At 47.9% G+C, this 26,035-nt stretch overlaps 1 protein-coding gene across 2 annotated transcripts; it reads right to left on the bottom strand.

Annotated features, from left to right (window-relative positions):
• Positions 1-19,943: 19,943 nt before the first annotated feature.
• Positions 19,944-23,502, bottom strand: LOC123044991 (uncharacterized oxidoreductase At1g06690, chloroplastic). 2 transcript variants are annotated; one of them, XM_044467899.1, is made up of 11 exons: positions 23,323-23,502; positions 22,894-23,062; positions 22,327-22,418; positions 21,619-21,656; positions 21,346-21,507; positions 21,225-21,247; positions 21,087-21,158; positions 20,827-20,994; positions 20,626-20,708; positions 20,462-20,524; positions 19,944-20,327 (listed from the first exon to the last, which is right to left on the bottom strand). In XM_044467899.1, exons 1-11 carry the CDS (start codon positions 23,500-23,502, stop codon positions 20,145-20,147), a joined length of 1,233 nt encoding a protein of 410 aa, XP_044323834.1. In that variant the 3' UTR covers positions 19,944-20,144. The 2 variants fall into 2 exon arrangements, with proteins under 2 accessions (XP_044323834.1, XP_044323833.1); XM_044467898.1 differs by having other exon boundaries at positions 22,894-23,350.
• Between the last annotated feature and the right edge of the window lie 2,533 nt (positions 23,503-26,035).

The raw sequence follows: 26,035 nt of genomic DNA, 5'->3' as shown, positions 1-26,035 counted from the left end.
TAAAGCTCAGCTTGATTGTGCAGCCAGGCAGATTCAACTGACTCATTTGTCTGAGGATGTTATTGTCTTTGCCGCTCGGGATAATACCATCCGGTTGTTTTCTCTCAATGAGAAGGGTGAATTGGATGCTATTTCGCAGATTCCGGTTGTTTGTGAGTATCAAGACGTCTTTCCAGAAGAGCTCCCAGGAATGCCTCCGCACCGGCCAGTTGAATTTGTTATTGAACTTGAGCCCGGTACGGAACCTGTGTGCAAACGTCCCTACAAGCTCGGCCCCGAAGAGTTGAAGGAGTTGAAGAAACAACTCGATGAGCAAGAAAGATTGGGTCTCATTCGGCCTAGTACTTCTCCGTGGGGTTGTGGTGTTCTTTTTGTGAAGAAGAAGGATGGATCGAGTCGACTTTGTGTTGATTACCGTCCAGTAAACAAGAAGACCATCAAGAACAAATACCCACTTCCCAACATCAATGAGCTGTTCGAACAACTCAAAGGTGCTCAAGTATTCTCCAAGCTTGATCTCCGTATGGGTTATCATCAGATTCGTATTCGTGAGCAAGATATTCCCAAGACGGCGTTCAGAACAAGCTTTGGTTCATATGAATACACCGTCATGTCTTTTGGCCTCGCCAACGCTCCTCCGACGTTTTCTCGCATGATGAACTTCATCTTCAACCCCTACACCAATGAATTCGTTTTGGTCTATCTCGACGACATTCTGGTTTTCTCGAAGAACAAGAAAGATCATGCCAAGCACTTGCGTTTGGTTCTTGACAAGCTCAGAGAACATCAGTTCTACGCCAAGTTCTCCAAGTGTGAATTTTGGCTCGATGAGGTTCTTTATCTTGGTCACATCATCTCTGCCAAGGGCATTTCCGTGAATCCTGAGAAGGTGTCCGCAATTGTGAATTGGGAACCTCCTCAGAACGTGAAGCAACTCCGCAGTTTTCTTGGTCTCGCAAGCTATTGCAGAAGATTCGTTGAAAACTTTTCTAAGATCGCCAAGCCTCTCTCAAATCTTCTTCAGAAGCACGTCAAGTACGTTTGGTCTCCGGAGTGTGATATTGCTTTCAACTCTTTGAAAGAGAAATTGATCACTGCTCCAGTTCTGACTCCACCTGATGAAACCAAGCCGTACGAGGTCTTTTGTGATGCCTCTCTCCAAGGTCTCGGTGCTGTACTGATCCAAGAGAAGAAAGTTGTTGCTTATACCTCTCGCCAGTTGAAACCTAATGAGAAGAACTACCCCACTCATGATCTCGAGTTGGCGGCAGTTGTGCATGCTTTGTTGACTTGGAGACATCTTCTATTGGGAAGGAAAGTGGATATTTTCACTGATCACAAGAGTCTCAAGTACATCTTCACTCAGCCTAATCTCAACCTCAGGCAGACTCGATGGGTCGAAATGATTCAAGAGTACAATCCGAGTATCGAGTATACTCCAGGCAAGGCTAATGTGATTGCTGACGCTTTGAGCAGAAAAGCATATTGCAACAGTCTGATTCTCAAGCCTTATCAACCCGAGCTTTGTGAAGCTTTCCGCAAACTTAATCTGCAAGTTGTTCCTCAAGGTTTCCTCGCCAACCTTCAAGTTTCTCCTACCTTAGAAGACCAGATTCGCCAAGCTCAACTTCTTGATGTTATGGTGAAGAAGGTAAAGATTGGTATTGCAAAGAGTCAGTCTAAGTACAAGTACTACCGACTTGATGATAAGGACACTCTCTTCTTCGAGGATCGAATTGTTGTGCCCAAAGGTGAACTTCGTAAGGTGATCATGAACGAGGCTCACAACTCTCTCCTCTCCATCCACCCTGGTAGTACGAAGATGTATCAGGACCTTAAGCAAGCTTATTGGTGGACTCGAATGAAGCGCGAGATCGCTCAATTCGTGAACGAATGTGATGTATGCAGAAGAGTGAAGGCAGAACACCAAAGGCCAGCTGGTCTCCTCCAACCTCTTGCCATTCCAGAATGGAAGTTTGACCATATTGAAATGGACTTCGTGACTGGGTTTCCAAAGTCCAAGCGTGGCAATGATGCTATCTTTGTTGTCATCGACAAGCTCACCAAAGTGGCTCACTTTCTGCCTATCAAAGAGTCGATCACTGCAGCTCAATTGGTGGAACTCTATACCTCTCGCATTGTCTCTCTGCACGGTATTCCTCAAGTGATATCTTCAGACCGTGGCAACATCTTTACCTCCAAGTTTTGGGATTCTTTTCAGAAGGCCATGGGCACCAACATCCGCTTCAGCACAGCTTTCCATCCTCAAACAAGCGGTCAAGTAGAGCGTGTCAACCAGATTCTTGAAGATATGCTCAGAGCTTGTGTGATCTCCTTCGGCATGAAGTGGGAGGATTGTCTTCCTTATGCTGAATTCTCATACAACAACAGCTTTCAAGCAAGTTCGGGCAAGGCCCCCTTCGAAATTCTATATGGCAGGAAGTGCCGTACCCCTCTCAACTGGTCTGAAACCGGTGAACGTCAGCTGCTGGGTAATGACTTAATCACAGAAGCAGAAGAAATGTGCAAAGTCATTCGTGATAACCTCAAAGCAGCTCAATCCCGCCAGAAGTGCTACTATGATAGTAAGCACCGTGAATTGGTTTTCGAGATCGGAGATCATGTTTACCTCCGCGTCTCTCCCATGAAAGGTACTCGTCGCTTCAGTATCAAAGGGAAGCTTGCCCCTAGATACGTGGGACCTTTCAAGATTGTCAGCAAGAGAGGCGACCTCGCCTATCAACTCGAGCTTCCTTCAAATTTTGCAAATGTTCATGATGTGTTCCATGTCTCTCAGCTTCGAAAGTGCTTCAAGACTCCTGACCGCACCGTCAACTTCGAGGACATTGAGCTCCAAGAAGATCTCTCCTATCGTGAGCACCCAGTTGCTATTCTCGAAGAGACTGAACGCAAGACTCGCAACAAGTCAATCAAATTTCTCAAAGTCAAGTGGTCACACCATTCCGACCGTGAAGCTACCTGGGAACGCGAGGATCACCTCCGTTCTGAGTACCCGGAGTTCTTTCAGTCCTAGATCTCGGGACGAGATCTTTTCGTAGTGGTGGAGTGTTGTAACGCCCCAGATGTAACTTTCCATATTTGTATCCAACTCTTGCCGTCTCCGGCGCTAAGTTATATTTATTTCTCGGGTTTGGGTCTTTGTCTCCGTGTGTTGTTTTCTTTTTCGTGCATCCCTTATCATGTCATCACGTGCATTGCATTTGCATACATGTTCATCTCATGCATTCGAGCATTTTCCCCGTTGTCCGTTTTGCATTCCGGCGTTTCGTTCTCCTCCGGTGGTCATTTCTACCTTTCTTTCTTGTGTGGGGTTTAAACATTTCCGGATTGGACCGAGTCTTGCCAAGCGGCCTTGGTTTACTACCGGTAGACTGCCTGTCAAGTTTCGGGTCATTTGGACTTCGTTTGATACTCCAACGGTTAACCGAGGGACCGAAAAGGCCTCGTGTGTGTTGCAGCCCAACACCCCCCAAATTTGGCCCAAAACCCACCAAACTCTGCTCCATGTCCTAGAGCGTTCGATCACGATCGTGTGGGCGAAAACCGCACCTCATTTGGACTCTCCTAGCTCCCTCTATGCCTATATATACACCCCTCCGTTTTCGGATCTCTCCCTCTCCCCGAAACCCTAAAAAAAAAAAGATTTCCTTCCTCCGCCGCCGACGGACGTGTCCGGATCGGACCGGACACCGTCCGCCCCGCCGCCGCCAGCCAACCGCGAGCCGCCAAGTGGCGCCTCGGGTCCCCAGTTCACCGCCGACGCCCGGGGCCCGCCAGGCCCACGAAGGGCCCTCCCCGGCCCGCAGTCTCCCCGCCGCCTCCTCCTACGTCCGCCGCCGCCACCTCCGGCGCCGGTGGCCGCCGCCGCCGCGGGCCGCCGCGCCCCCGACCGGAGTTCGTCGCCGCGTCGCCGCGGGCCGCCGCGCCCGACCCCGCTCCGCCCCGCTGCCATCTCCGGTGGTCGCGGCTCCGCCACCGCCCGGCGCCGCCGTCCCGGCCACCGGACGCCGCCCCGCCGGCCGTCGTCCCCGCCTTCGCCGGCGTCGCCTCGGGAGGCGCGCCCCGACCCGGCTGCTACAGTGCCCGAACCCTAGATCTGAGATCTAAACCGAGGGTTGACTTTTTCCCTCTCCCTCTAATTTTTATGCATTCTTTGACTGCTTGTATCTCCGCAACCGAAACTCCGTTTTGGGCATATAATATATCAAAATCTTCGTCTCGACATGTACATCATTTCATTCCATTGCATAATTTGCATTTGAGGTCATCTTGATACCCAAAATGCTGTGAGAAGGAGGCTTCGTGAGTTAAATTGCAGATCCGTTAGTTCATCTTGCACTTTTGTCATTTTTGCTATATTTAATTCGTGCATGATATGCCTGTGCCCCTTTGGGATGTATTGTGAAGCATTTTGTCTTCTTTCCAGAGGTGCCACCCATGCATTTTTAGGATGTGTGTGTTGTCTTGTGCAAGCTTGCGAAGAGAGGTACCTGAGATTGCAGATTTCAGGGACTTAGTGATTTTCACTAAGTCTGGGATATTTTAGTTCATGATGCCATATGTCCAGCTTGTTTCCTAGTGATCCGTGCCTCTTTTGAGGATGATCAGTAAGGGAGTTTTGATATTTATGTCATGCTCTATCCATCCATGTCTTTGTTGGCATTTGTGGAGTGCTCTAGGTTGACTCAATCGAGCTCAACTTTTGCTTCGTTGTTAATCTGGGCAGATCGTCAACTTGTTTGCGATTTCGCCGATGCTACCGTTAGTGTTCCATGCATGCTATGCCTTCGTTCTTGCCATGTGTAGCTAGCACTTTGTGCCTTCTTGCTGGTTATATGCTTTACTTGCCATGACTTGCACCGTAGTGAGTGCATCGAGCTCGTTTACATGCCTTCGTGAGTTAAATTTCAGCATGTCTCAGTTTTCACTAAGTCTGAAAACTGATTGTGTTCGAGCGATGTTCGTGAGCTCGGTAGAGTATTTTGTGAACCCTTTTGGCCCCAGGTCACTTTGGGTGTTTTATTAAGCTTGTTGAGTAGCTCCATGCCATGTTCTTACTTGTCATGTTCAGGTTTTGTATCATGTTGTTTTGCTGCTCCGAAGAGAGCATCGTGATCTGAAATTTCAGACTAGTGTTAATTTCACTAAGTCTGAAATCTGTTTTGCATTTGCGTTTTAGCCATGCTTGTTTGAACCTCTTAATGGATGAATTTGCCTATGGCTCAGTGCTAGTGTTTTGTCAACCATCTTGTGTACATCACTGCCATGTATTTTGTTTTCATGTTTGGTGGCTGTAGCATGTTCATTTCGTTGCATTTAGATGCCTACTTGCTGTAAATCGCAGACCGGTGTCATATCTTAAAACGCTCGCCATTTCCAAACCGTAGCTCCGATTCCTATGATCTTTATATCGTTTTCAAGCGATTTCATCCCCTCTATCCAGTGGCACACTTGGTTTTCCAAGTTGAGGCCAGGTTCATGCATTTCCTGTCATATCTTGCATTTTGCATCCCGCATCGCATCCCGCATAGCATATCGTCATTTCATCATATTGCTTGGTCTTGCCCGTGGTTGATTGTATCCTTGTTGCTTGTTTGTCTTGTTGGGTAGAGCCGGGAGACGAGTTTGCTACCGAGGAGCCCGTTGAGTTTGCTTGTGAGGATCCAGTCAACTCTGACAACTGTGCAGGCAAGATGATCATACCCTCGAAATCACTACTATCTTTGCTATGCTAGTTTGCTCGCTCTTTTGCTTTGCCACTGCTACGATGCCTACCTTTTGCTTGTCAGCCTCCCAATTGCCATGTTGAACCTCTAACCCACCTTTGTCCTAGCAAACCATTGATTGGCTATGTTACCGCTTTGCTCAGCCCCTTCTTATAGCGTTGTTAGATGCAGGTGAAGATTGGAGCCGTTCCTCGTCGGAACATTTATTTACTTGTTGGGATATCATTATATTGCTATGTTATCTTAATGCATCTATATACTTGGTAAAGGGTGGAAGGCTCGGCCTCTCGCCTAGTGTTTTGTTCCACTCTTGCCGCCCTAGTTTCCGTCATATCGGTGTTATGTTCCCGGATTTTGCGTCCCTTACGCGGTTGGGTTATAATGGGAACCCCTTGATAGTTCGCCTTGATGAAAGCTTTTCCAGCAATGCCCAACATTGGTTTTACCTTTTGCCACCTAGCCTCTTTTTCCCTTGGGTTTCCGGAGCCCGAGGGTCATCTTATTTTACCCCCCCGGGCCAGTGCTCCTCTGAGTGTTGGTCCACCTGTCAGCTACCGGTGGCTACCAGGGGCAACTCTGGGCTGGCCTACCCGTACCTAAGACAATCTGAGTGTGCCCTGAGAAAGAGATATGTGCAGCTCCTATCGGGATTTGTCGGCACATTTGGGCGGTGTTGCTGGTCTTGTTTTAACCTGTCGAAGTGTCTTGAGTTACCGAGATACCGAGTCTGATCGGAACATCTTGGGAGGAGGTCTATTCCTTCGTTGACCGTGAGAGCTTGTTATGGGCTAAGTTGGGACTCCCCTGCAGGGATTGATCTTTCGAAAGCCGTGCCCGCGGTTATGGGCGGATGGGAATTTGTTAATGCCCGGTTGTAGATGACTTGAACTAAACTTAATTAAAATGGATCCACCGTGTGTGTTACCGTGATGGCCCCTTCTCGGCGAAGTCCGGGAAGCGGACACGGTGTTGGAGTTATGCTTGCGCAGGATGTTCCTTTAGCTTCTCGCTCGTGCTTCGCCTTCTCTTCTCGCTCTCTTTTGCGTATAAGTTAGCCACCACATATGCTAGTCGCTTGCTGCAGCTCCACCTATATTTGCCTTATCCATTCCTATGAGCTTAAATAGTCTTGATCGCGTGGGTGTGAGATTGCTGAGTCCTTGTGGCTCACAGATACTACAACTCCAGATGCAGGTCCAGGTGATTCTGCTCCAGTTGACGATTACGAGCTTAGGTGGGAGTTCGACGAGGACTCTCAGCGTTACTACGTGTCCTTTCCAGATGATCAGTAGTGGTGCCTAGTTGGGGTTATCGATTCAGGACCTTGTCGCATGTTGGGGGTCTTTTCTATTTTGGCGCCGTAGTCGGGCCATGAGTGTTTGTTTGATGGATGTTATTTATGTACTCTGATGTGACGTGGCGAGTGTAAGCCAACTATGTTATCTTCCCCTTTTATTATATATATTGCATGGGATGTTGTAACGATTGCCTGACTTGCGACATTGCTTTCAATGCGGTTATGCCTCTAAGTCGTGCCTCGACACGTGGGAGCTATAGCCGCATCGAGGGCGTTACAGTAGTCCTTGTATTTCTTCTTCTTTGATTCCTTATCCCACTGAGGACAATCTTGGATGTAGTGACCAGTTTTCTTGCATTTGTGGCAAAACCTCTTTTTGTAGTCACTGGACGAGGAATCATTGCTCCTTGAGGATTTTCCAAAGCGACCACGTCTTGAGAACTTCTGAAATTTCTTCACGAGCAGAGCTAGTTCCTGGCTCAGTTCTTCAGGATCACCAAGGCTCCTAGCAGAGTCCTCATCTTCAGACTCAGAGACTGCCTTGGCCTCCAGAGCACGTGATCTGCCATAGCTCGAACCATAGAGATCTCTCTTCTAAGCAAGCTGGAACTCATGAGTATTTAGCCTCTCGAGGATATCAGCGGGATCAAGTGACTTGTAATCAGCACGCTCTTGAATCATCAGTGCCACAGTATCAAATGAAGAATCGAGCGATCTCAGCAATTTCTTCACACCTCATGGTCGGTGATGTCAGTGGAGCCAAGCGCTTGAAGCTCATTTGAGATGTCAGTGAGGCGATCGAAGGTTTGCTGAACATTTTCATTGTCGAGTCTTTTGAAGCGGTTGAAGAGATTGCGAAGAATGTCAACACGAGATTTACGTTGAGTTGAGACTCCTTCATTCACTTTGGATAGCCTATCCCAGATAAGCTTAGCAGTTTCCAAAGCACTCACTGTTCCATACTGCCCTTTGCTCAGATGGCCACATATGATATTCTTCGCTTGAGAATCGAGTTGCTTGAATCTCTTCACATCAGTAGTGTCCAGAGAAGGTGTGACTGAGGGAACACCATTTTCCACAACAACCAGAGATCGTTATCAATTGCCTCAAGATGCATTCGCATCTTATTCTTCCAGTAGGGGTAGTCCGTTCCATTGAAAGTAGGACACCCAGCAGATACCTTGATCATATCTGTGATCGACATAACTAAAACTCCAGGTGGTTAAACCAAAATCACACAGAACAAGGGAGTACCTTGCTCTGATACCAATTGAAAGTGCATTATATCGACTAGAGGGGGGTGAATAGGCGATTTTTATGAATTCTTCACTGAGGAATTTGCTGGTGAGGAAATTCGTAAATGAAGAACTACTTGCAGCGGAATAAGTACTCAAAAGTAAACACAGCAAAATACAAACACAGTCATCATGATGAAATGAAGACAAGCACAGAGTACAGAAAGCATAAGCATAGGATAACACAGAAAGAAGATGGACAGACTGAAGAAATTGAACTGAGGAAATTGAGAAAGTCTTCAGTCAAAGTCTTCAAACAGATATGAAAAAGCACACAACAACAGAACTGAGGAAATGAAAGAGTTGAGGAAATAGAACCAGTAAGCTTGGTGAAGACAATGATTTGGTAGACCAGTTCCAACTGCTGTCTCAGTTGTACGTCTGGTTGGAGCGGCTTAGTATTTAAACTCGAGGACACACAGTCCCGGACACACAGTCCTCACCGTATTCTCCTTGAGCTAAGGTCACACAGACCTCGCCCAATCACTCGTGGTAAGTCTTCAGGTGACTTCCAAACCTTCACAGACTAGGTCACTCGGCCATCCATAATTCCTCTTGGATGCTCTAGACCATGACGCCTAACCATCTAGAAGAAGCATAGTCTTCAAAGGTAACAAGCATCGGATCCATGCAGGATCAATCTCTTTAGTGATGCTCTATCACTTTGGGTTTGTAGGTGTTGGTTTGGGTTTTCCTCACTTGATGATTTTCTCTCAAAGTCCTCGGAGGATGGGATGCTCTCAAATGACAAGTGTCAGTTTCTCTCGGAGTAGCCAACCAGCTAGTGGTTGTAGGGGGCGGCTATTTATAGCCTAGGGAGCATCCCGACATGATAAGACATAAATGCCCTTCAATGATATGACCATTAGGTGGGTAGATATTTTGGGACAGCTGGTGCATAGCACAACAACGGTCGGAAGTTTGACTCTCAAATTCTTCAGGACTATCATGCTCCTCACTGTGTAGGCAATCCGCACTGGCGAATTCCTAACTCCTCAGTCAGAACAAATTCCTCAGAGACCAGAAGAACTTCGTCTCTGTCACTGAAGAATATGACTGAACTGTATGAGATTTCCAATGGCTTCACTCGAAGGGATTGGTAGGTGTAGGATTTTGAGTTGAGCATCACATGGAAATTTTTCCTTAGTATTTCCTCGACCCCCTTTAACAGTACGATGTTTTCTATGACTCAAGAAAGAGAAAATGAAACTATAAAAACAAGAGTCTTCACGCTTCATGTTCCTCGAGTGATTACCAAGTCTTCAAGGTCACACCAATTTCTTCACTTTCAAAGTCTTCAGAAAGTCTTCAGAAATCCAAAGTCTTCAGTTGAAGAACTTCATTTTTAGGGGTTGACTTTCTCTGTAAATATCAAACTCCTCATAGACTTATATACCTGTGTACACTCACAAACGCATCAGTCCCTTAACCTATATGTCTTCAATACACCAAAATCACTAAGGGGCACTAGATCCACTTACAGGTGGCCAGATGGAGCGACGGCCTATGGGTCCCTTCGGCCACAACTCATCATTGTTGGCGATGCCGATGAGGCTCCAGACGGTGGTCCTCCATTCGTCGAGCTTCTCCGCGGCGGGAGGAAAATCGAGGAGCAGTTGCGCGCGTGCTAGGGCGTCTGCTGGCGTGGGTGGCGGCGAAAGCTGTGTGGACTGCAATGCGCCTCGACTTCTAACCGCGTTAGAAGGTGCCACGTCACGGCCCTGCAGCCGTTCGCCATCTCCGTCAGCACCTCAATGCGCATTCTGGCCTTCCTCATCATGTGAAGGGTGCATGGGACTCTTCCCAGATTGGCGCCCAGGGTCACCAGCAGGGCGGCGCTTCTCGTCACGCACAACCTGAGAAGAGTGCGCCATGGGCGCCGGTGTTGGCGTCTTGGAGGCCACCGCGCCACCGTCTGGCGGGATGACGGCGCCCCTGGAGGGCCCCGCGCCTCCTACGGGGGCCCGACTCCGTCTCTGGAGCCCGTGACTGGTGGCTCGTCACCTGGCGTACGAACGACGCCGCTCGCCAGGCCTGGGCCGCCAGGGTGATGTGGATGTTCGTGGGCCGCGCAATGGGTTCTCTCCGCGACTGGCCCGCTACTGGTCCGCACCGGTACTGGCAATCCAGTCCCAGATGAACCGATCGCCGTGGTCGTCTTCTTCTTAGGAGCCATGGCGATGAAGAACAGCTAGGTCAACTGCTAGACCAGATTCTCACAATTGGGCCCCCTACCTAGCGCGCCAAAGATGTCGGTGGGAAACGACACCTATGGGATCACAAGAATCCCTACTACGGGTGCGGGGCGCGGGGTTGTGAGAAGAGTAGGATTAGTAATTGACACGAAGATCGTTTACCCAGGTTCGGTCCGCGAGGATGCGTAAAACCCTAGTCCTGCTTGGTGGATGTATTGAGTGTTCTTGAGCTCTCGAACTAGCTACGGATGTTGCGTGGTTCGAAAGAGCCGAATCCTTTTCCTTTATGCCTTGGGCCTCCTTTTATAGGCGAAAGGGGCTGCCACAGTGGCACACAGGAGGTGGAAAGAGCCTATAGTATTGCGAGCTTATCGCTCGTATTACAGGACAAGATGCATTTAATGCATGGCTTAGGTGTCCCTTCACTTTATCGGGGACGGGAGCGAGGCCCGTCCCGTACGTCGCCGCTCCCCTTCACTTTGACACATGCCCTAGCCAGCGATGTATGCGGTGCCATGTAGGTAGGCAAGCAGCTGAGGTGGCGCGGTGGTGGAGCCTCCACGAAGATCTGCATGACGCCACGCATGTGTGTGCTGAGTTGGCCTGGAAGCTGCATGTTGCAACGCAGGTGCCTGCCCAGCTGGTTGGGCTGGCAGCTGCATTCGAATGACGGCGGGGACATTGTTGGTACGGGCCTGGCAGTGGCCCTGCTGTCGCCTCTAGAAAGGGTCTTGCCGGGTGGCCCGGCAAGGGTCTTGCCGTGGTGCGCTGGCGTCCCCGGCAAGGATCTTGTCGGGGGTCTTGTGGGTTTCTTCGGTAAGGATCTTGGTGAGGATTGTTGCCTCTCAACCCCCATCTGATCTTGAGCATTCTATGTCTTCACAAAGATCTGCATGCCACCATGGAGGTGCCTCCTGAGCCCTGGTCCAACGTGGTTTTTGACATTGGAGGCCGTGGGTTCAAGGGTGGCTCACTCTGCCGGTGTGGGTGAGCTGCCCTGGCAAGGGCCTTGCCGGGGCTGCTGAGGTTGCCTCGGCAAGGGTCTTGCCAGGGAAACCTGCTTCGTCCATCTGCACTTTGTGGCCTTGGTCCTTCATGTTGCCTTGTTTGCCTCGAGCCTTCGGCTTTTTTCCGGCTTCCCTCCTCTGCCCTGCCATGTCTGGCCATGGCGCATGGCTCCGACTGCCCATGCACAAGTAAAGGGGTCAAAAGGATAGCCCCTACTTTTGTACACCGATAGTAGTCAACTCCTTGAACTTGTCGAAAACCTTTCGCAACAAGTCGAGCTTTGTAGAAAGTAACATTACCGTCAACATCAGTCTTCTTCTTGAAGATCCATTTATTTTCTATGGCTTGCCGATCATCGGGCAAATCCACCAAAGTCCACACTTTGTTCTCAGACATGGATCCCATATCAGATTTCATGGCCTCAAGCCATTTCGCGGAATCTGGGCTCATCATCACTTCCTCATAGTTCATAGGTTCACCATGGTCTAGTCACATGACTTCCAGAACAGGATTACCATACCACTCTACTGCGGATCGTACTCTGGAAGAGCTATGAGGTTATGTAGTAACTTGATCTAAAGTTTCATGATCATCATCATTAGCTTCCTCACTAATTGGTGTAGGAATCACTGGAACTGATTTCTGTGATAAACTACTTTCCAATTCAGGAGAAGGTACAATTACCTCAGGAAGTTCTACTTTCCTCACACTCACTTCTTTTAAGAAAAACTCCTATAGAAAGGATCCATTCTTAGCAACCAATATCTTGCCTTGGGATCTGTGATAGAAGTTGTACCCAATAGTTTCCTTTGGGTATCCTATGAAGACACACTTCTCCGATTTGGGATCGAGCTTATCAGGTTGAAACTTTTTCACATAAGCATCGCAGCCCCAAACTTTAAGAAACGACAACTTTGGTTTCTTGCCAAACAACAGTTCATAAGGCGTCATCTCAACAGATTTTGATGGTGCCCTACTTAAAGTGAATGTAGCCGTCTCTAAAGCATAACCTCAAAACGATAGCGGTAAATCAGTAAGAGACATCATAGATCGCACCATATCCAATAAAGTACGGTTACGACGTTCAGGCACACCATTATGCTGTGGTGTTCCAGGTGGCGTAAGTTGTGAAACTGTTCCACATTGTTTCAAATGAAGACCAAACTCGTAACTAAAATATTCTCCTCCACGATCAGATCGTAGAAACTTTATTTTGTTGTTACGATGATTTTCCACTTCACTCTGAAATCCTTTGAACTTTTCAAATGTTTCAGACTTATGCTTCGTTAAGTAGATATAACCATATCTGTTCAAATCATTTGTGAAGGTAAGAAAATAATGATACCCGCCACGAGCCTCAACACTAATTGGACCACATATATCAGTATGTATTATTTCCAAGTAGCTCGTTCCATTGTTCCGGAGAACAGAGTTTTAGTCATCTTGCCCATGAGGCACGGTTCGCAAGCACCAAGTGATTCATAATCAAGTGATTCCAAAAGCCATCAGCATGGAGTTTCTTCATGCACTTTACGCCGATATGACCCAAACGGCAGTGCCAAAAATAAGTTGCACTATCATTATCAACTTTGCATCTTTTGGCTTCAATATTATGAACATGTGTATCATCACGATCGAGATTCAACAAAAATAGACCACTTATCAAGGGTGCATGACCATAAAAGATGTTACTCATATAAATAGAACAACCATTATTCTCTGATTTAAATGAATAACCGTCTCGCATCAAACAAGATCCAGATATAATGTTCATGCTCAACGCTGGCACCAAATAAAAATTATTCAGGTCTAAAACTAATCCCGAAGGTAGATGTAGAGGTAGCGTGCCGATGGCGATCACATCGACCTTGGAACCATTTCCCACGCGCATCGTCACCTCGTCCTTAACCAATCTTTGTTTAATTCATAGCCCCTGTTTCGAGTTACAAATATGAGCAACAGAACCAGTATCAAACACCCAGGCATTACTACGAGCATTATTAAGGAACACATCAATAACATATATATCAAATATACCTTTCACTTTTCCATCCTTCTTAGCCGCCAAATACATGGGGCAGTTCCACTTCCAGTGACCAGTCCCTTTGCAGTAGAAGCACTTAGTTTTAGTCTTAGGTCCAGACTTGGGTTTCTTCTCCTGAGCAGCAACTTTCTTGTCGTTCTTCTTGAAGTTCGCTCTCTTCCCTTTGCCCTTTTTCTTAAAACTAGTGGTCTTATTGACCATCAACTCTTGATGCTCCTTCTTGATTTCTACCTCCGCAGCCTTTAGCATCGCGAAGAGCTCAGGAATAGTCTTTTTCATCCCTTGCATATTATAGTTCATCACGAAGCCTTTATAGCTTGGTGGCATTGATTGAAGAACTCTGTCAATGACACTATCACCAGGAAGATTAACTCCCAGTTGAGTCAAGTGGTTATGGTACCCAGACATTCTGAGCATGCGTTCACTGACAGAACTATTCTCCTCCATTTTACAGCTATAGAACTTGTTGGAGACTTCATATCTCTCAACTCGGGCATTTGCTTGAAATATTAAATTCAACTCTTGGAACATCTCATATGCTCCATGACGTTCAAAATGTCTTTGAAGTCCTGATTCTAAGTCGTAAAGCATGGCACACTGAACATCGAGTAGTCATCAACACACGTCTGCCAGGCATTCACAATGTTTGCAGTTGTTGGTGCGGGTCGTACACCTAACGGTGCTTCCAGGACGTAATTCTTCTGTGCAGCAATGAGGATAATCCCAAGTTACGGACCCAGTCCGTGTAGTTGCTGCCATTGTCTTTCAACTTAGCTTTCTCTAGGAACGCATTAAAATTCAAAGGAACGGTAGCACGGGCCATTGATCTACAATAACATAGACATGCAAAATAACTATCATGACTAAGTTCATGATAAATTAAAGTTCAATTAATTATTTTACTTAAGAACTCCCACTTAGATAGACATCCCTCTAGTCATCTAAATGATCATGTGATCCAAATCAACTGAACCAAGTCCGATCATCACGTGAGATAGAGTAGTTTTCAATGGTGAACATCACTATGTTGATCATATCTACTATATGATTCACGCTCAACCTTACGGTCTCAGTGTTCCAAGGCCATATCTGCATCTAGGCTCGTCAAGTTTAACTCGAGTATTCTGCATGTGCAAAACTGGCTTAGACCCGTTGTATGTGAACGTAGAGCTTATCACACCCGATCATCATGTGGTGTGTTGGCACAACGAACTGTAGCAACGGTACATATTCATGGATAACACTTATACCTTGAAATTTAGTAAGGGATCATCTTATAATGCTACCACCGTACTAGGCAAAATAAGATGCATAAAAGATAAACATCACATGCAATCAAAATATGTGACATGATATGGCCATCATCATCTTTTGCTCATGATCTCCATCATCGAAGCATCGTCATGATCTCCATCGTCACCGGCGCGACACCTTGATCTCCATCGTAGCATCGTTGTCGTCTTGCCAACTATTGCTTCTATGACTATCGCTACCGCTTAGTGATAAAGTAAAACAATTACATGGCGATTGCATTGCATACAATAAAGCGACAACCATATGGCTCCTGCCAGTTGCCAATAACTCTGTTACAAAACATGATCATCTCATACAATAATTTATATCACATCACAGCAAGCCCTGCAAAAACAAGTTCGACGTCCTCTACTTTGTTGTTGCAAGTTTTACGTGGCTGCTACGGGCTTCTAGCAAGAACCGTTCTTACCTACGCATCAAAACCACAATGATTTTTCGTCAAGTGTGTTGTTTTATCCTTCAACAAGGACCGGCCGTAGTCAAACTTGATTCAACTAAAGTTGGAGAAACAGACACCCACTAGCCACCTATGTGCAAAAGCACATCGATAGAACCAGTCTCATGAACGCGGTCATGTAATGTCGGTCTGGGCCGCTTCATCCAACCATACTGCTGAATGAAAGTAAGACGTTGATGGTAAGCAGTATGACTATCATCGCCCACAACTCTTTGTGTTCTACTGGTGCAGAAAACCTCTACACATAGACCTGGCTCGGATGCCACTGTTGGGGAACGCGGTAATTTAAAAAAAATTCCTACGCTCATGCAAGATCTATCTAGGAGATGCATAGCAACGAGAGGAGATAGTGTGTCCACGTACCCTCGTAGACCGAAAGCGGAAGCGTTTTAGTAACGTGGTTGATGTAGTCGAACTTCTTCGCGATCCACTGATGACCCACAAGTATAGGGGATCTATCGTAGTCCTTTCGATAAGTAAGAGTGTCGAACCCAACAAGGAGCAGAAGGAAATGACAAGCGGTTTTCAGTAAGGTATTCTCTGCAAGCACTGAAATTATCGGTAACAGATAGTTTTGTGATAAGGTAATTTATAATGGGTAATAAGCAATGAAAGTAAACAAGGTGCGGCAAGATGGCCCAACCCTTTTTGTAGCAAAGGACAAGCCTGGACAAATTCTTATATAGAGAAAAGCACTCCCGAGGACACATGGGGATTATCGTCAAGCTAGTTTTCATCACGCTCATATGATTTGCGTTCGTTATTTTGATAATTTGGCATGTGGGTGGACCGGTGCTTGGGTACTGCCCTTTCTTGGACAAGCATCCCACTTATGATTAACCCGTATTGCAAGCATCCGCAACTATAAAAGGAGTATTAAGGTAAACCTAACCATAGCATGAAACATATGGATCCAAATCAGCCCCTTACGAAGCAACTCATAAAGTAGGGTTTAAGCTTCTGTCACTCTAGCAACCCATCATCTACTTATTACTTCCCAATGCCTTCCCCTAGGCCCAAATAATGATGAAGTGTCATGTAGTCGACGTTCACATAACACCACTAGAGGAAAGACAACATACATCTCATCAAAATATCGAACGAATACCAAATTCACATGACTACTTATAGCAAGACTTCTCCCATGTCCTCAGGAACAAACGTAACTACTCACAAATCATATTCATGTTCATAATCAGAGGGGTATTAATATGCATTAAGGATCTGAACAAATGATCTTCCACCAAATAAACCAACTAGCCTCAACTACAAGGAGTAATCAACACTACTAGCAACCCACAGGTACCAATCTGAGGTTTTGGGACAAAGATTGGATACAAGAGATGAACTAGGGTTTGAGAGGAGATGGTGCTGGCGAAGATGTTGATGGAGATTGACCCCCTCCCGATGAGAGGATCGATGGTGATGACGATGGTGATGATTTCCCCCTCCCGGAGGGATGTTTCCCCGGCAGAACATCTCCGCCAGAGCCCAAGATTGGTTCCGCCTCATGGCGGCGGTGTTTCATCCCGAAAGCTTGCTTATGATTTTTTTCAGGGTAAAAGGCTTCATATAGCAGAAGATGGGCACCGGAGGGCTACTAGGTGGCCCACGAGGCAGGGGGCGCGCCCCCACCCTCGTGGCCAGGGTGTGGGCCCCCTCTGGTATTTCTTCCGCTTAGTATTTTTTATTAAATCCAAAAATGACTTTCGTGGAGTTTCAGGACTTTTGGAGCTATGCAGAATAGGTCTCTAATATTTGCTCCTTTTCAAAGCCAGAATCCCAGCTGCCGGCATTCTCCCTCTTCATGTAGACCTTGTAAAATAAGAGAGAGTAGCCATAAGTATTGTGACATAACGTGTAATAACAGCCCATAATGCAATAAATATTGATATAAAAGCATGATGCAAAATGGACGTATCATCCACCCGATCCAAATACCGAATGTACGGCACCTCCGCGTTCAGCACACGTTCAACTCGATGACGTCCCTCGTGCTCTTGATCCAGATGAGGACGAGGGTGAGTTCGGTCAGCACGACGGCATGGCGACGGTGATGATGATGCTACCGGCGCAGGGCTTCGCCTAAGCACTACGGCGATATGATCGAGGTGTGTAACTATGGAGGGGGGCACCGCACACGGCTAAGAGAAGTCTTCATCTGTTCTAGGGTGCTCCCTGCCCTCGTATATAAAGGAGGGAGGGGAGGCCAGCCGGCCCTAGGGGCGCGCACAAGGAGAGGGACTCCTACTAGGACTACTAGTCCTAGTAGGATTCCTCTACAAGAAAGAGAGGGGGAAGGAAGGAGAGGGAGAGGGAGTAGGAAAGGGGGCGCCGCCCCCCCTTCCATTGTCCAATTCAGACTGCTAAGGGGGGAGGGCGTCCGGCCCTGGCCGCCCTCCTCTCTCTCCACTAAGGCCCATGAGGACACATTAGTTGCCCCGGGGGGGGGGGGGTTCCGGTAACCCCTCCGGCACTCCGCTTTTACCCGAAACCACTCGGAACACTTATGGTGCCCGAATAACATAGTCCAATATATCAATCTTTATGTCTCGACGATTTCGAGACTCCTCGTCATGTCCGTGATCTCATCCGGGAATCCGACCAAACTTCGGTCATCAAAACACATAACTCATAATACAAATCGTCATCGAACGTTAAGCGTGCGGACCCTATGGGTTCGAGAACTATGTAGACATGACCGAGACACATCTCCGGTCAATAACCAATAGCGGAACCTGGATGCTCATATTGTCTCCTACATATTCTATGAAGATCTTTATCGTTCAAACCGCATAACAACATACGTTGTTCCTTTTGTCATCGGGTATGTTACTTGCCCGAGATTCGATTGTCGGTATCATCATACCTAGTTCAATCTCGTTACCGGCAAGTCTCTTTACTCGTTCTGTAATGCTTCATATCACAACTAACTCATTAGTCACATTGCTTGCAAGGCTTATAGTGATGAGCATTACCGAGAGGGCCCAGAGATACCTCTCCGAAACACGGAGTGACAAATCCTAATCTCGATCTATGCCAACCCAATAATCAGCTTCGGAGACACCTGTAGAGCATATTTATAATCACCCAGTTACGTTGTGACGTTTGATAGCACATAAGGTGTTCCTCCGGTATTTGGGAGTTGCATAATCTCATAGTATGAGGAACATGTATAAGTCATGAAGAAAGCAGTAGCAATGAAACTGTAACGATCATAATGCTAAGCTAACGGATGGGTCATGTCCATCACATCATTCTCCTAATTATGTGATCCCGTTCATCAAATGACAACACATGTCTATGGTTAGGAAACATAACCATCTTTGATTAACGAGCTAGTCAAGTAGAGGCATACTAGGGACACTATGTTTTGTCTATGTATTCACACATGTACTAAGTTTCCAGTTAATACAATTCTAATATGAATAATAAACATTTATCATGAAATAAGAAAATAAATATTAACTTTATTATTGCCTCTAGGGCATATTTCCTTCATCCAAGTGGTTGAGGCCTTGAAGATGGCCTGAACCTCCGGCCAGCGTGGGATGTGAAGGTGTTGCCACGGGTGTGAGGCATCCGTTCTCTGCAGCCACATCCACCGGGCGCGCAGTGGGATGTCGGCACGATGAAGGTCCGGGATGCCGAGGCCGCCGAGGGAAACATGCATGCATACCCGGCGCCAACTGACCATAAAGTGACTGTTGCTCACATCTTTGCGGCCATGCCACAAGAAGCTACGTATCAGGCGGTTGATACGCTTGAGGGTCGACGGCTTGATGGCCATCGCAATTATGATGTGTGTGGGCATGGCCGAGAGCACATCACGGCACATGGCCAGCCGATCGCCCCGCGACATCATGGAAGCCCACCACGGCGATAGCCTGCGCTCCAGCATGTCAATGATAGGTTGTAGGGCGTTGGCGCTGACTTTGCGGATGGACAGTGGTAGGCCGAGGTAGGTGGTGGGGAAGTCTTGCAGCGGTCAGGCGAAGTTCTCGGTGATCATGGCCCGGTCCGCGGCCGCACACTGGATAGGGGATGCCGTGCACTTAGCGAACTTGGTGTGCAGCCTCGAGGCGGCCCCGAAGACCCGTGGAAGCTCGCAGACGGCAGTCAGTTCTTGCCTATCAGGTCGGCTGAAGACGACGACATCGCCGGCGTAGATGAAGACACTCGAGGACATGTGACGCGCAGTGAGGCGTTGCAGCATCCCCTTGCTGGCCGCCCGACAAATGAGGTTGTTGAGGGTGTCAATCACCATGACAAAGAGCATAGGGGATACAGGGTCCCCTGCCGTAGCCCACATCGGTGGTAGATTGGTGTTCCAGGGACGTTGTTGGTGAGGACGCATGTGCTGGCCGTGCAAGGAGGATGCATATCCACTCGCGCCACCGGTGGCCGAACCCGAGATGACGCATAGTGTCCAGCAGGAATGCCTAGGAAACGGAGTTGAACGCGCGCGCAATATCCGGCTTGAGGATGACCCGAGGGTTCTTGAGGTTGTGGAGTTGCCGCGCGGTCTGCTGAACTAGCAAGAAGTTGTCGTGTATGCACCGACCGGCGACGAACGCGCTTTGGAGTTGTCCGGTTGGAGATGCTCTCAGCGCCGTATTCGTGTCCTTTATTTATCGTCTTTTTTCTTTGCGATCACTTTATTTATCGTCTACATCTACTTCTTCTACTAGATGGGGTTGCAATGGATCATGTCGACGTCGACGTACACCAGGTACAAGTTGTACAAGTTGTACAAGAGTAGAAGTGATGTCATATAATCCAATGCATCATGACTCCTCGATGGGCATCTTGATTCCCTTGATCTCGCGCGCGAGGGTCCGCAGCTCCTCGACCTCGTCGAAGGTGAGGCTCCACCCGAGTGCACCGGCGAACTCCATTGCCTGGCCGGCGTTCTTGGCCCCCGGGATGGGCACCACGTTGCCCTGGCAGGTCAGCCAGTTGAGAGACACCTGAAACCGCAACAATTCATTAAACTCTCCTGAGCAGATCCCTTATCTATCTATATATACAATTTCATTCAGGATCGATCCTTTGTTTTTCAGAGAGGGAAACATGATGAGTTGATTAATGTAGTCTGAAGCACCTGTGTTGGGTTCTTGCCATAGCTTACTCCAATCTCTTTGATCCTGTTCATCAGTGGTTGGAGCTGCGTAACATTAGGAAACAAGCATCTTCAGTGGGCAGTTTTTCTTGTCAAGGGGACACGAAGATCCAAGCATTGTGCAACGGTTTCAAAAATGGTATCACCTTGGTGAGGAACTCGGGAGTGTAGGTATTACCCCGAGGACCCGTAGGTGGATTCTCCGGAGTGTATTTCCCTGACAGAACACCTGAATCCATATAATAATGAGGAAAAGATGATTAATGAAGAAAATAAAGATGATTCATCAATCAATAATGGAGAAGTTGAGCAGGGAGGGAGGAAGCGAGGGAGAAAAGGAAGGAAACCTTGGGCGATGGGGGAATAGGCGATGAGCGTGACGCCGAGCTCGTCGCAGGCGGCCTTGACGCCGTTCTCCTCAGGCGTCCTGTAGATGAGGCTGTAGTTCACCTGGTTGACGGCCAGCGGGACGCCCCTCTTCTTGAGCCGCCCGTGTGCGTCCCGGAGGCGTTTCTCTGATGTCAAACATCCAGTGGGTAATCAACTGTTATCTTCTGATGAGTAAGGCATTTCTACTCCATGGCCAGTGAAGATCAGATGTTAGTACCATTGTAGTTGGAGACTCCGACGGCCTTGACGAGACCTTGCTCGTACGCGTCCGCCAGGCCATCAAGGTACCCTGAATGAAATATCAAGAATATCAAGTCTGTTCATGCACCTTGGATCAATATGAATAATTGGCTACCTTCGTTTCCCCATAGCCCTGGCCTGAAAAAGATAACGAGTGTTTGTCCGTCAGCAAAAGTCTGAAGAATACAGTAATTCAGAACTAGGCAGAGATTCAGACAAGTTAAGGATTGACGGACCAGTGGAGCTGGTAGAGCTCGACGGAGGGGAGGCCGAGGCGCTCCAGCGACTTCTTGAGCGCGGAGAGGACGCTGCCACGTCCGAACCTCCAGGGTAGCGCCGCAAACTTGGTGGCCACGGTCACATCCACCGCCCCCTTCTGCTGCCTCTCCCTGATGAAACTGTCATCAACATGCATATAAGGACACGCATCCATCACTAGTCATCGATATAATTTCATTTGTGAATTTCTGATGGTAATTTATGGAGAAGTGACGGGTTGGTTTACGTACTCTCCCAGTAGGCTTTCTGAATTCACTGCTCCCATGAGCTGCATGGGGACACAAGACATAAAACTTACTGTATTAAATAACTACTTCCTCCGTAAACTAGTATAAGAGCGTTTAGTAGGAACCTAAATGCAATGCTTTTATATTAGTTTATGAAGGGAGTACAAAATTATCAAATATCCAATTCGGCTCCAGAGCTCATCTACACCCTTCGTGATGGGCAAAATTATCAAATAACTACTCCCTCCGTGAACAGTCAATTAAAAAAAACTTAAAAGTTTTAAAAATTCTAATTTTTTTTATGAAAGATGCTTTGAATGCGTGATGTTCGTGCCAAGTTTTAGCTCATTCAGACATGTGAGTAGTTCTCAGAAAAAAGAACAAAATCAGGTCCAAACTGTGCAAAACAGTGAACTTTTTCACAGACGCTGAATTTGTCTTTTTCGCTAAGAGCTCATCAGATGTTGAAATGCGCTGATTTTTTGGCACGGACCTCAAGAACTCAAGCATCTTTCCACAAAAAAATCAATTGTTTTAAAATTCTTTTTACTATTTTTGGCGAATTTACTGTTAACTCGTGGGTTCATCTGAGTCCGAGAACCAAAATGCCCCGTCCATTTATGCGTTAAATTGGGACTCGATGATTAGGAAATCAATCCGTCAGATTTTTACCCACAAAAAAGGAAAAAAAACGGTGAGACTTGATCTTACCGCTGTGCCGTATACTTCGGCGGTGTCAAAGAAAGTCATTCCGTTGTCGATGCTGGCGTCGAATGCTGCTTTAGCCTCCTTCAGTCTCCTGTCTGCATGCCAAATTAACCCTTTTTGAGGATGAAAATCCCTGAGTACTTTTCTTTTTCGCGGGAAAATAAGCCCTACTCCCTTCGATTCATATTAATTTAAAGTTATACTAAAGCTACGACAAATAATGTGGATCAAAGGGAGTAATATGTTTTTAGGCTACATGGTTCTCTTCTCCTGCAGGCAAATAATCTGGATCATACTGTATCATGCTTCATGGGAAGCATGACCAGCGTTTCAGAGTGTTAATTTCCTAGTCACACTTTCTGACTGACCCTGTAAACAACGTAGACCAGGCATGTAAAATCGTAGATGTAAATTTAGCTGTAAAGTTTAAGCAGTTCAAGTCCCAATATAATTTCATCGTGCGTCGTCTCGACGAGGACGTGATGTTAGAGGCAAAAACGAACCTATGGATCCAGATGAACACGTACGCGACGTCGCAACATAAAACATGTGGCGAAACGAGTGTCTCACCGTCCCACTCGGAGTCGTTCCAGTAGGTGGTGTCACCCCACGACCATGCACCGATGCCGAGCTTGCTCACCGCCACGCTGGACTCGCCCAGCCTCACCTTGTCCTCCTCCGCCACCTTCGCCCCCGCACCCGCCCTCGGCGGTCGCAGCGCCGCCATCGCTCTCCTCTCCTGCCGCCGGCCGTCCAGCGGGCCGAAGCAGCAACCCACGCCGCGGCCGGCGCCGACCTGCAGCGAAGCCATTCCTAGTCCTAGTTGCGAGCTCCAGCTACTGTACTTTGCTCGCTCGCTCGCTCGCTCGGCTCGGCCGCTGAGGCACCAGCCACCACTCGATCTCTTAAAGAGCTCTCAGCTCGATCAGCCGTTGCGCTGGGGCTTAACTAGTTTGTCTGGCCAGGAGGAGAGGGGACGAGGAGGAACAGGGAGAGGACCTGCGGCTTGGTTGGCGCCTTGGCCGCTAGCTCAGATACTTTGTGCGTGTGTGGCTGCGTCGGCCTCGCCCGGAGCTGTCTACCAATTCTAGTGTTGTAGGCGCTACGACAGCTATGTTTCGGAGCCGCGACGTGACGCACGTGGGCGGTCTGGTGGACCCCACCTTTTCGTTGCCACATGGGAGAAGAAATAGACGGTCAGCATTTCCACGGACATGGTAAGTTTCATGACTAAAACCAGTTTTTAGGTTAACAGAGCAGGAATCTTCTACGCTAACTGCCATGGCTAAAATCCCCACAGTGAGTATAGGGGCATGAACATAGAGGCGTAGAGGCTACGGAGATGCAGAGGGTGTACGCACCAGGATGTACACATGTTCTGGCCTTCAACAATGAAGGTAATATCCTACTTCCTGTTGTTGTTTTGTTCTCTCATTTATATAGAGTGCACTAAGTACGAGGGTCACAACGGCTGGTATAAGACTTAGCTTAAGGCTGCTTGTAATGGATAGTATCATGCATATGATAGTGTTTATGATATTGCCTTCCTAATGCATAATATCATATACTAATATCATAGATGAATTTATTTAATGTTATTGTAACACCCCGCTAGTTAAGCTATAGTAACACCACACTAATGGTGCCATGTCATCGCAATTGATTTTCTAAACCCCACTTTGATCCAAACCAAATTCAAATTCAAATTGAAAGAAAGCCAAATTTTTATTTCTTCAAACGGTAAAACAAAATTGTTCGCTGGATTGAAAAAATTCACTAACAATTTCCATGAAAGAAACCAACATTTTATGAAATATTAAAATGCACTTAAACTAATTAAAATTGGACCAACAACTTTTATTTGAACCTTTTCAATTTAAATAAATATTTGCATGTTTCAAAATAACTTGAAACTTGTTGTGCTAGCTCATAGCATTGCATAGTATTTAGGTGTAAAGTACCTTGTTGAACCTAAAATTCTTTGCCTTTAATAGAAATAGCAAAACAATAGCTAAAAGTAAAATAGAAATAAAATTTAAAAATAAAAGAGAAAAGAAAGGAACAACCCCCTCCCACGCTGGGCCAACCGGCCCAGCTAGCCAACCGGCCCAGTTAGCCAACCGGTCGGCCCAGCCTAACACCCCCTACTAACCTAGCTCCTCCCGTCCCGATCCCCGTCTCTCCCCCATTCCCCCATCCCCGCGCCGTCACCCAGGACGCGCACGCACGCAGACGGACAGGGGAGGGGCGCCCCCTGCTCGATCCCCCTCCTCCCGACGTGCTCGCGCCCGAGGACCTCACCTCCGCCCCGCAGCTGCCCCCTTCGTCCTTGCGCCGCCGTCCTTGCCCAGGAAATGGCCGGATCGCGCGCCTCCACGCCTCTCGGCGCCCGTCCTCGCCGTCCCGGACCTCCCCTGCATCTCGGCTGCCCCACGCTGCCCTCTGCTCGTCGGAGACCTTGGCGCCGCCGGCCTCCTCGAGCGCTACCTCGAGCCCCGCTGCCAATTCCCTACAGCGCACGTGAGCACGCACCCCCCTCTATCCTCGTCCCTCCCGGTCACCACGCGCCTGCGCGCGCTCGCTGCGTCGGACGCGCGCCCCGCCGTCCGCCTCTGCCTGCTGTTGCCGCTGCGTTGCTGTTGCTGTCGCGCCGCCGCCCGCATCATGACCCGCTCGCCCTTGGGCGCCCACCTGCGTGTGGTCGCGCCCTCGCCCGCGCAGGCCTGCTCTCGCCGCCGCGCCACTGCCTCAAGCTGCTGACGCTGCCTCCCCTACTGCTAGCTGCTGCCGCTGCCTCCCCTACTGCTAGCTGACCGTGCTCGCCCCTGCTGATCCCCCGCTCGCCCCTGCTGACCGTGCTGCTCGTCGCGGCGCTCTTCGCGCCGGTCGCCGTTGCCTCCCTCCGCCGCTCGCCCCGTGCTGGCCTCCCGCTTGCCGCTGCCGCCCTGCTATTGCTGTGTCGTGCCGCCCGCACTGGCCTCCCACGGCCGCCTGCCGCTGACCGCGGCTCGGCCGTGCCCGTGCCGGCCGGCTGCACGGATCGCGCCTCGCTGGCGGGCTGTGGTTTCGTCCGCAGCCGCACCCGCGCACCCAGCGCCCTGTAAGTCCCATGCGGCCTACGACTAGTGGGCCCCATGCCCCCTCCCCCAACCAAGAAAAAGAGAGATAAAAAAGGAAAATAAAATCTTTATCTTTATCTTTACCTAATAATAAAGCAAATTTGGTTTCTTTTGTCCGTCATGGCATGTTTTTAGAAAAGTTCCTCTATTTCAGAGAATTCAACCCGCAGTCTTGTTATAAGTTAAAATGAAACGTTATTTTTGTATTTTACATAAAAGTCCCTATCTTTTCTTGAAATCAACCTGTCGTCCGGATTTAATTCACACCCGAACCGTTATTTTACATTTTTCGAAACCCCCCTCTATTTTAGGTAATTCATCCGCGGATCATATTTAAGTCAAACAAATGCTTTTTAAAATCAACCATATCTTTTAAACCGTAACACCGATTTGAACATGCTGTATAGGAAATTTGATTAGAAAAATATGTAAAATATGAATATGAGATTATTTTTACCTGTTAAGTATTTTTATATATTATTTTGGAATATATTTGAGTCAAACCAAATGATTTTCTAAATTATCTGTATCTTTTAAACCGTAACTTCGATTTTAACATATTATATATGAAATTTTATTAGAAAAATGTGTGG

Source organism: Triticum aestivum, chromosome 2B (assembly GCF_018294505.1).
Source record: "Triticum aestivum cultivar Chinese Spring chromosome 2B, IWGSC CS RefSeq v2.1, whole genome shotgun sequence".
Classification (NCBI taxonomy): domain Eukaryota; kingdom Viridiplantae; phylum Streptophyta; class Magnoliopsida; order Poales; family Poaceae; genus Triticum; species Triticum aestivum.
The sequence above is the reverse complement of the archived record's forward strand: the minus strand, read 5'-3'. Positions and strand labels throughout refer to the sequence as shown.